This window comes from Gavialis gangeticus, unplaced genomic scaffold (genome assembly GCF_001723915.1).
Source record: "Gavialis gangeticus isolate Ggan-Ray unplaced genomic scaffold, GavGan_comp1, whole genome shotgun sequence".
Classification (NCBI taxonomy): Eukaryota; Metazoa; Chordata; order Crocodylia; family Gavialidae; genus Gavialis; species Gavialis gangeticus.
The window spans coordinates 102,111,295-102,122,513 of record NW_017729025.1 but is presented as its reverse complement, the minus strand read 5'-3'; the positions used below and the strand labels follow the sequence as shown (position 1 = coordinate 102,122,513).

General features: G+C 48.5%; 1 protein-coding gene across 3 annotated transcripts in view; it reads left to right on the top strand.

Moving 5' to 3' along the window:
* ALKBH3 (alkB homolog 3, alpha-ketoglutaratedependent dioxygenase) overlaps positions 1-5,602 on the top strand; it is a 41,008-nt gene extending 35,406 nt beyond the window's left edge. For all 3 annotated transcript variants that reach the window (XM_019519364.1, XM_019519363.1, XM_019519365.1), the window contains exons 9-10: positions 4,034-4,132; positions 4,574-5,602. In XM_019519364.1, coding sequence (XP_019374909.1) covers positions 4,034-4,132; positions 4,574-4,660 — 186 coding nt within the window. In that variant the 3' untranslated portion in view covers positions 4,661-5,602. The remainder of the gene's footprint in view (positions 1-4,033; positions 4,133-4,573) is intronic.
* The last annotated feature ends 5,617 nt before the right edge of the window (positions 5,603-11,219 follow it).

Below are 11,219 nucleotides of genomic sequence, written 5' to 3'. Positions count from 1 at the left end.
GTAGCCAGTACCAGGTCGAGCAGCGCTTTACCTCTTGTTGACCTGTAGACTTCGAGTCAGGTAGAGGTTATTCATGCATGATAGGAAGCTTTGCGACCACTCGAATTTTGTTGAGTGATCCTCCCACGAGATGTCTGGGTAACTGAAGTCACCCATGACAACCGTTATCCTGGAGCATGCGGCCTCAGCCAGTTCCCAGGCAAACTCCTGGTCAAGCTCTTGACTTTGGGTGGGAGGTCTGTGGTAGACTCCCACTGTTGTGTCCCCTGTGCTGTGTTCCGCATGGATTTTAACCCAGAGGGCCTCCAGTTGTCCACCCTGGTCGCCAACATCAGCTTGCAGGGACGTGTAGCTTTCCTTAACATGGAGAGCTACACTCCCGCCCCTTTTATCTACACGATCCCTCCTGTACAAGGTATAGCCATCAATACCTGTGGTCCAGTCATGGGTGGAGTCCCATCAGGTCTCCGTTATCCCTAGGACGTCGTAATTATTTGCACTGAGCAGGAGGATGAGCTCCTCCTGCTTATTCCCCAAGCTCCTGGCATTTGTGTACAGGCAGGCAAGTGTCCCCTTGGGGGCTCTTGCCTTGCCCACAGGTTGTACCAGGGCTGGGGCAGGGGTGAGCTCCCTTAAGTGCCTTGGCCTGCTGGCTTTGCAAGTGTTGCTCAGCAAGCCAGCAGTGGCTGTAGTCCCCCCAACCCCCAACGGGCTTAGTTTAAAGCCCGGTGGAGCAGGTCAGCCACTCTGGCTGAGAAGAGCCTCCTCCCCAGAGGAGAGAGGTGGAGGCCATCTCTTCCCAGCAGCTTGCTGCCTCTCTCGCCAAAGAGTGGGCTGTGGTCATGGAAGCCAAAGCCTTCTCGATGACACCAGCACCGCAGTCTTTGGTTGACTACCTGGATCCTCCTCTCCCTCTTCAGCCCATAGCCCGAGACTGGGAGGATCAAAGAGAACACTGCCTGTGTCCCCAGACCCTTTAGCCCCGCTCCCAAATCCCTGTAGCGCCTTATGACCCATCTGGGAGTACTCCGAGCTGCGTCACTGGTGCCCACACAAATAAGGAGCATGGGACAGTGGTCTGTGGGCTGGAGGAGCTTAGGGATCTTCTCCTCAATGTCTTGGATGCGGGCCTCTGGGAAGCAGCAGACTTCCTGGGCTAAGGGGTCAGGGCGGCAGATTGCCCCCTCAGGATGGAGTGTCCCACAACAGACACCTTATGTTTTGTCTTGGGGAGAGCGGGGGCCATAGCTGCAGCTGGGCCTGTGTTGCCTGCGGGAGCTGGCAACTCAGCAGGCTCTGCTGGGGCTGCAAGAGGTTAATACCTGTTACTAACCTCTGGGGGGGCAGGGGCCTTGGTGCGGCAGGCCTTAGGGCCCTTGTCCACCTTGGTCCATGCCCCTGACTGGACAGAGCGGGAGGTCCTGGAGTCCTCCCTTGTCCTGGAGGGAGACCGTGGTCTACCCTCCAGCTCCTAGGTGATAAGGGCCAGGCAGTAGGAGTCAATCTCCTGCTCACAGTCCCTGATGGCACAGAGTCTCTGGACTGTGCCCTGGAGCTCCTCCAGCTGGCACACCAGAGACCCCAAAAGGGATCAGACCACACATGAGGAGGTAGCCATGCTCCCGGGCCCCACAGCCTGAAAAAGTGACAGGCAGCCCCTGCAGCCAAGAGCCAGGGGCTCTGTCTGGGTGGAGCCCAGAACCATGGGCTCCGTCTGGGTGGCCGTCTCTGAGGCGCCAGAGGGGGAGCCCGCAGACCTCGAGGGGACCCTCAGGGTGCGATGCGTGCCCATCCATGGCATGCCGCTGGTAGGCGAGCTGGGCCTGAGTCTGCCTACCCTAGGGGGCACGCAGGCAGGGCCTCGGGTCCTCCTGCGCACCCTTCTGCACGAATTCTGCGCTAACTCACGCGCCGGCAGACAAACGCACCTGTTTGCGCAGCCTGTTCTCATAGCTCCCTGGGGGGCTGGGCGAAGTAGGGGCCTGGGCGATGCAAGACCTGACCTGGCTCCCACTCAGCCATCTCCTCCCGCTCTCTAGGGGTTAACCCCCTCCCACCACGGGCCCTGCTTACCTCCAGCTGTGCTGGGGGGCTCCATGGCTGCTGGGCAGTCTCTGGGGGGCTTTGGGGGAGCAGAGGCACGGCAGGCTTTCACCTGTGCGTCTCTCACCGCTCCTGGAGCCTAACTGCGGCTTTTTTGCTGTTGGCAGGCCCTTTTAAACTACGCACGTACGCAGTGAGCCTGCCGTCAATGAGACTGCTCTCAGACTACAGATATCACCTGTATCTGTTTCCTCAACAGCTGTATCTATTTCCTCAGTCCCCATTCCTAACCAGCAATAATTTACCCTAGAATGAAACAACATAAATGATCACAGTCAAGCTACGCTCGTGAGAGACTATGAGCAGACAGACAAGTTATGCTAGGGTCAGCTGTACTGCAGTAAGGTCTCCAACCATCTCCACTTCTCCCTCCTCTCCCCATCAGCCCTCCCCTCCAGCCTCTTCAGCTGTTTAAGTCTTTTGTCACTTCACGCTGCTTAAGGAATTACAGCAGAATTAATACCGGTCAGTGTCTACATGATTTTATGGAAAACCATTGTCAATCTTGATAATGAGTTTATGATGAGACTACCTTGGTTGATAAGACTATCTGTCTTGCATAATAGACTCCAGTAAGGTACTTGACTTTGTACTTACTGTTTGATATCCTAATTGAAGAAATAATAAACCCTGTATAGAAAATCAGTATAGCACGTACTACATGAGTTAAAAACTGTTAACTGGCAGATCTCAAAATGAATAGTAAATGAGGGATCCTCCTGTACTGATGGTATTCCTACCAGGATTCAACAGGGATCTGTTCTTAGCTCTGTGCTATTCTATATCTTTGTCTATGATTTGAGGAAAAAAAACAAATAAAAAGGCTATTATAAGGTTACAGGTGACGTAGACACTTTGGTTGGTTCTACAAAACTCTACGAAGTTCTACATATGGGTGGAGTGGTAAACTGGGCTCACTTGAACAACTTGTATTTTAATAAAGTCAAAGGGAATGTCGTATATCTAGGAACCAAGAGCATAGGTCATGCTTACAGGATAAGGGACTATGTTTTTGGAAACCAGCCACTCAAAATGAATTTTGAAGGTCAGAGTGGGTAACCAAGTGAAGGTGAATTCTCAGTACACCCTACTAGTTACTAGGACAAATGAATTCTTTAGACAGATGAGTAGGATATTATGAAGCAGAAAAATGCTGTGTAGAAGTAGAGAGGTGTTGTTACCATTGGGTATGACATTAATGAAACCACTTCTGGAATATTGTGTCCAGTTCTAGTATTGCCACTCCCCCCCCCCCCGCCTTTTTTTAAAGTGTATGATGAATTTGAAGGCATAGAGAAAAATTTCCACAAATGATTTGTCATCTGAAAAACAACTGTACAAATTTGAGACCAAAGAAGCCCCAACTATTTAATTTACCAAAGAGAAGGTTAAATGTTACTTGATTGTGGTCTGCAGGTACCAAGAGTGGAAAAAGATTTCCAGTAGCAGAAGGCTACCAGTGAGATCATGCTGATGTGGAAAGAGCACAAATCCTACTGGATTGTATAATGGCTGGAAGCTGAAACTAGCCAAATTGAAAGTAGAATTAAGACAACAAATTTTGAGGAGTCTCATTAACTGTTGGAGACAAGGTGGATTCTTTGCTGTTAAGTGTATACAACAAGGTTGGATATCTTTCTAAAAATGAGGCTGTAGCTCAGCTAGGAGCTCTGGGTTTGATGCAGGGACAGCTGGTTGTTGTGTGGCCTGTGAAGTCACAGTGAGGAATCGCAATAATTCCTGCTGTTTTTAAAATGTAGCAAATCTATGAACCTTTGTGAAACATTGCACAGTACAGGAGCCTCTTCAGATCAGAAGTCAAGGGCTTGCTGGCATTTTCCTGGTGAAAGGTGTTTTAAGTTGAGACACGGAAGTCCCAGCACAGTGTTTCCCATTCATATATGTGTGCACCCTTTTGTCCGTCTTTTAGGAAGAGAGTGGAGATTATACGTATGTGGAAAGAATACGGATTCCACTGGATCATGGCACTTTACTGATGATGGAGGGAGCAACCCAGGAAGACTGGCAGGTAAGAAAACTTGAGTGACATGAATAGACCTTTCTTTGGTTGTGGTAGAGTTTGCTGGGTTTCCACAGAGCATTGGAGACATGAATTTTAGGCAGAAGTATTGGGAGAGGCTTGCTGTGCAATAATGTAATATTTTACCATAGATTAATAGGGCCTGCCATCCCATGATCAAGGCATCCCAGAAAAATTAATTACCTAAATTTCATTGCATTTCTAAGTGATCTACAGGAATTGGCTCATCTCATACGCAAGCATTAGTGCATCTGGGGCAGATTGCTGAAAAATTATTTAATGATCCTAGAAGAGTCAAGAGTTAGTCATTTTCCTATGTGAAAAATATCTCCCTCTTAGAAAATGGGTATAAAAATGTGTTATATTTGCATATTAAATGATTATTAATTATGCAACCCCACCCCTTTTTGGTCATAATGTCACTTCCAGCATCGGGTGCCTAAGGAATATCATGCCAGGGAAGCACGGATCAACTTGACCTTCAGGACCATTTATCCAGAACATGAGGGATTTTGAAAGTGGATGATGGCAACTGTTTCAAGCATTACTGGATATATGTTTATGGCAGATGGAAAACCTTGGACTTTCTACTGCTATTGTGGAGCAAAAAAACCATGGTGGATTCAGAGTTACTTTCAAACAGATGAAACAGAGAAGAGAAAGAAATTGCTGTCTTGGAGATTAGTGACAGTCAGAAGCTTCCTGTGACGCATGTATTGCAGTATTTTGTTTTCAGAAATGATATATAATAACAACTGACACTCAATCATAGTTTTTGTTTGGTTTATTTAACCGTTTTCATAAAAGAAGACTGATCAGTCTTTTATGAGGTAAAAGTGTTTACATGGAATTAAAGCTCTTAAAGTTTGCCTACCATGTGGAAAGAAGCTTCAGTAAGCAGGGTTTTTGGTGTTTTCTCCTGATAAAATGCAAATTGATTCATACAGTCGAGACAAAGATTGGGATTCTTTTTCCTTAGGGTAATATTAGTGAAATGTGACAAGTTACAGGCCTGTGTGTAAGAATAAGCATACTTTGCACTTCTACATCATTGACTTACGAAAGCAGAGCACTTTGAATGTTATCTGGATATTGTATGCTGCTTTTCATTTATAGATTACAAAGTAGTTTATAAAGAAGGGATAAATGTCATTATTGTTGTTGTGTTATAGTATCGTAGAGGCCCCTGTAGAGAGCAAGGCTCCATTTTGCTGGGTGCATTACAGTCTTTGTCCTGAAGTTCTCATCTACATAGGCAGAACAGGCGGAGGTATGAACAGAAACAGAAATGCAGAGGAGAGAAGTGATTTAGCCAAGAGTTGCAAGTCAGTGGCATAACTGAAGGTAGAACACAAATCGCCCAACTGTGAACTCCTAGCTGGCCTTAACTGCTAGAACAAGTTGCATCATTGTTTTCATACTAACAAATAAAGTCTTGCTGCACCCTGGTGAGCTTTATGAATATTTTCTGTAATGTCGTAGATAAGAGAACTAAGGTGCCAAGAGACTGAGGTTGCTTTTGAGAAGGCAATGAAATAATTGGGTGCCTTATGTTTTTGAGCATCCCTATTTGAGACATTTTGGCCCTTTTTCTTTTCCCACATACTGATGACTTGGAAATCCTGTTAGCTTTATTTAGAGTTGTGGGTGCTCAGCACTTTTTGAAGATCAGAACTCTTACCACTAAAATGAACAACCAGATTCCTAGCTACTTCTCAAGATTTGCGTCTGAGTTATTTTTCTTTTCTAGCACAGGGAGGGAATGGCAGCTCTATAAATAGAGCTTCTAACTTGTGACTCTCCCTTCTGTGCTCTTACCAGTAGAGGTTGCTTCCATACGTATACATATTCAGAGGAGTTCGGTGTCCTACGGAAAATTTCCATCAAACTGCTGGAGTTAGATTGTCAAACCACCCAAACTGGGGTAGTTTTCCTGGACCATTTTAAAGATTGCCTTCCCTAGCTGCCTTGTTCCTTGTTGGAACCATTAAAATGATGATCACTGCACTTGTGCAAAGACAGAAGCACCATGTATATGGCTAAGTACCCAGTATAGTCATTTGGCCATTAACTATGGCAGGCTGTAAGATGGTTATGTGTTCACTTGCTATATAAAGGAGGGGCTGTGCATGGATAGATATCCTGTGTGTTGTCACTCATCAGCTATGTTAGGCTGGGTGAGGCCTCTCTCTGGTGTCAGAGCAAATCAGCAGTTATAAAAAGCCTATCCTCTTTTTCTTAGCCAGTGCTGTCTTCTGCATTGTGGATGAAAATTGCTTCCTGTTGAGAACACTCAAGTGACTAATAGTCTATTATGCATAAGTTTTTACTTTTATTGGTTATAGTAAAAGATAAGTTCTCACACCACTGCAGTGCTTGGACTCCAAAATTAGGTAGAATCGATTTTTTGTGTGTGTAGTACAAGAGTATAATACTGTTCTGTTTGTCTAAAACACTGTACCACATTCAAAACAACTTGCACTTCTAAAACACACACAGTAAGGTAGGTATGCCATTCAAATTATACGCCCCATTCTGATCAGAGATGTTTCTATAAGGTTTTACCATAAGTTTCCTGATCCTTTCCCTGACTTAGTTTCTCACTTTCAGATCCAAGTCTTGGTGTGTTTGCTAGAACTATTGAAAATTAGTGTTGAAGCATGCAGACATACTCTCTGCTTTTAATTGGCACTTGGTGCTGTGCGTAGAGTCCCGATTCCATGCTTGAGTGACACCATTCCAATAAAAAAACTATTTCTCATTAACCTGGTGCCTACATCAATGCTTCTTAATGTTTATACTTAGGTCATTGACTTCTGACTGTGCTTTTTGCCTGTGTGGGTAGTACAGTGTACAGTTACATTAAATATAGGTTAGGTGGACTATGGAAGGTTGTGCTGGCAATAATACTTCTGTGCTACTGCTTGTAGCCTGGGTTATGTGTAAATGGAGGTTTGTTTCTGCCTGTTCAAATAAACAGAAGCCTGACAGACTACTTTACCTGGCAAAATCTCAAGACCAGCCAGGTGCTTTGTTTTGACAAATTTCTGAAACTCAGTGGAAGTGGAGCTATGATACTCCCTGAAGGTGTGGGCTCTGGATTCTAATCCTACAACTCACTTACCTGTGCCCATTGATTGGATTTTAAAACAGAAAAGTGTATTAACATTTAGCTGGGTTTTTGGTTGTAGCCTAAGGACATAGGCAGGTCAAGTTCTTTGAGTAGATGTGATATCTTTTATCACATCTACTCAAAGAACTTTGCCTGCTTAATTAACATTTAGGAATTTAAATGTTCAAGAAGTAAGGGAATGGAAAAAATTCAATACTTATATCATTTACCTACCCACACTACTCATCTATATATCTTACATTTTACATATCCATAGTGTCCAAGGGTAGCGCTGTGCCGGTCACTTCCCTCCGTGCCGAAGCCTCCGCCCCTCTTGGTAAAAGACCGTCCCCGAGGTGTTCCTCCTCCCTCGGCTCGTTTGTGGGCTGGTTTCCTCCGAACCGCCTGCCACGACTTTGATGATCTACTGGTTCAGTGATATAAAATCCAGGGCGTACCAGTCCACAAATGAGACTCCGATCCCTCAGGGGTCCCACGCTGTCGAGGGCTCCGCCGCCCCTACACCCTCGCTCGTACCTCCAAATCTCTTGGCCGTCTGCTTCCCTCTCGTCGCCAAGGGCACATCCAAGGTGCAGAAATCACGCCAGATCTGTTCCTGGGCTTGCAAAGTCCCCGAGCCCCTCTCTGACACGGCTGTCTCGCTTTCTTTGCTGCGAGTGCCCCTCTACTCAAAAGAATATGGCTCGCCGGCTCTCCCTGAGCCGAGCCGTTCTCCACGCCGTCAGTATCCACAGTGCGGCCGCTGCTCCTCAGCTCCCGGGTCCCGCTGGGGTTTTCCCCGGCCCCAGAAGGTCCTCCCACGCCGGCCGGCCGTCTCTCCCCACGCACAGGTGCTCCCGACGGCTCCCTCTTTACCGCCGCCGCCTTCTGGGTTCCTCCCCCCAGCTGCCTCCGGCGTCCCTTTAATAGGGACCGGAACTGCCTTGAGGCTTCTTCCCCGGTTGCACCTGTGGAGCATGAGTGTGCCCGCCCAGGCAATTTGTGCCATGGGGCGTAACCCGGATGGGTTATTTCCCGGTGGTGGGGTTCCAGGGACCCCCTGCTCCCTTCCTCCCCCACACATAGGTATGCAGACCCTTGTATTTTCTGCTCTTAAATTGATATGTACCATGTATGTATACAATGTCATAATAACAACATTTATTAGACCCATAATACTTCTGCTGACTTCCTCAATTTAAATTTGTAACTTTGACCCAAGTTGTATTTTGACTTCCCTTTTGTTTCACAGAGGGGTAAAAGTATGTTGTGGCAATAGAAGCTTCACAGAAGGAATGGCAACTGCAACAGAGATTATAAAAACCATGTATAAGCATAATGATTTCAATTCAGAAGCCCAGGTTCTCTCCCATGCTGAAATCCCCTTGGCATGGAAGAGCTTAGGGACTACTCTAACTCATGCCAGTTGGCTGCATTCCCTACAGGGCAATAACTCATTTGAGAATTAACAGCATGAAAGTATGCTGTGTTGTCATGACCCCTTCTGTCCTACATACGGCAAGGAAAGAGGTAAAACAGTTCGCAGAGAGGTTGATCATATTGCTTTATGCCAGGTAAGACTTTCCTTATGATAGAGCAATACTGATAATCTGCATGTATTCTACCAGATTCCAGCAGTTTGCACAGTCTAATCCAGCAGGAAATATCTGGAATAAAGGGGACTTCTGGTCCAGAAACCTGGATTGAAACCTTTCTACAAAGAAAGTTATCTGTGTAGGTATTAGCTTCAGTACTTAACACTGCAGGCACTGCCGTGACTTTTTGAAGATTTAAACCTCATAACTCCACTCCCTCTCATCCCTAACTGAAATTCTTTCTTAATCTGGGACCAACCAACCTGAACATTTCAAGTGATATCAAGCTTTTTTTTCCCCATTTTTTAGTCAAATAGTGTCTTAATGGGCATTTAGAATGGGAAATAGACCTTTATTTATCTTTTAACTCAAAGATCATTTAAGGGTTTGGGGTCTAATTTTATGGACTGGAAAAAAGCCTCTTAAAGTCTTCACCCAGAAAAGTAAAGTTTTTGTTTGCTTTTCCAAGAGGTCACCTTTCCTCACACCATAAAATCTTGCCCTTTCAACCCCAAGCTTGCTTAACATTATACATGATAATATCCACAGCTGAAAGTAACATTTAGAGGAGGGGTGGGCCACTCACCCCTGCTCTAAATGACCAAAAATGGCCAATCTGGCCAGCAGCCAGACTCCATTTCCGAGCAGCCCCTGCCTGAATGTCTGGGGCCAGTCTCCATGGAGACCTGAGCCACAGCTTCCCTGTGAAAGCTCAAGGCTGGGGTTGCCATGAACACCAGCCATGCTGGTGGAGGGTGCAGCAGAGCAGGGCAGGGGGCTGCTCTGGAGCTGCTGGGATCTTGCAATGGGGGCAGCTTGCTTCAGAGCCAGGCAGAGCCATGATCTGCAGCCTGCATGCTCCAGGCAGGGGTGCACAAGCAAGGGATCGTGGCTCTACCCCTGCTCCAGACCAGGCTGTCACTGCTGCGAGGAGTGGAGGGTCGGGCAGGCTGGGGCCATCTCGAAGGGTCCCGGCAGGTACACGGGGCCCCAGGGTTGTCACCCACGACCCTTCGAGGGGCAGCTGGCCTGGGCAGCACTCCAGAAGGCCATGTCAACCTGGAGGTCTGGAAGGGGACCGATCCAGCGGGCCAGGCCGGGTGACAGTTCCAGGAGCCCAGGCACAAATCCATCTTCGCCCTGGTGACCTGCCCGAGGGCCGGGGAGGCTGGGGTGCTTCCTTGGGAGTGGCAGCGTTCTCCTGCAGAAGAACCGGGTTGACCTGGTGTCTGCCATGGGACTTAGAAAAATTTCGCCTAGCCCACTCTCCTGCATTGCAAACGGTTGACATGGGCCCCCCAGTGTGACCTGGAAATCCATGAGGGGTCACTGTGAGCGTGTTCCCCAACCGTTTGATACAGGCAGGCAGACACTTTTGGTGACTCATCCCGGTGGTGGGGCTGGGTGCCACATTCACAAAACTCTTAGGAAACATTCACGGAGATTTTCAGGAACACGGTTTTCAGGACCCTAAATGCCTGTCTTTGGTTCCAGAAGGGTGGTGAGAGAAACCTCTGGGGCAGAACCATGCTGCACCCAAGCGCCAAACCCGAGTTTTGTGCCCCACTGCCAAGAGGGGGATGGTGGACACTTGGCACGTGAGCTCCCAGTCTGAGTCCGGTTCTTCCGCCTGGCCTGACCCCCCCCCGGGCCATGGCTCCTGCGGGCCTAGGCTGTGCCCCGGATGCTGCTTCTGCGCTCCTTTCTCCGATCGATGTGGCAAACCCACTTTGGGGGAGGGCCCTTTGTGGGCCAGCGATTCCCCCTGCCAGTGTTCAGGCAAGGTGGTTACCTTTCCCCCCCCTCCCCCTTTTCTTTTCCTCTCTACCAATCGATGTGACAACTGTGGTCACATCAGGGAGGGCCCTTAATGGATGTTTCTCCCCCCCTCGTGGGTTCATGGAGCCAGCTGGAGGTTGCCAGGCCCAGCTCCACGTCCCCCTCCAGCATCTGTCCCTCGCTTTCCAGTCCGCGGGGGGCGAGGCGGCGTCCGGAAGGGGGGGTTGGGACCATCTGGAGTTTGGAACCGCTTCCCTCACCCCAAGGTTACCAGGTACCTGGCGCTCCGTCCCCTTGCCTTGCCTTGCTCTGTGGGGCAGGCGGTGGGTGGGAGGGCGAAGGTTCAAAGACTTGTGAGTCCCCAGGTGTCTGCGCAGGCAGCCATGGGAGGTCTGCTGAGGGAGGGTGGGCACATGTGGATGTGCCCGCGCCCTCAGCGCTCCCTGCCCGCACAGCCCCCTGGATGGAGAGGAGTCACTCTGCTTCCCTCTCCATGGAGAGGCCCAAAAGGCCATTGCCCAGGGGCTGTGGGTCCCTCGCCACTGTCATCCCGTTGCCCGTCCCATCCTGTCCCTCCAAACCCCCCTGC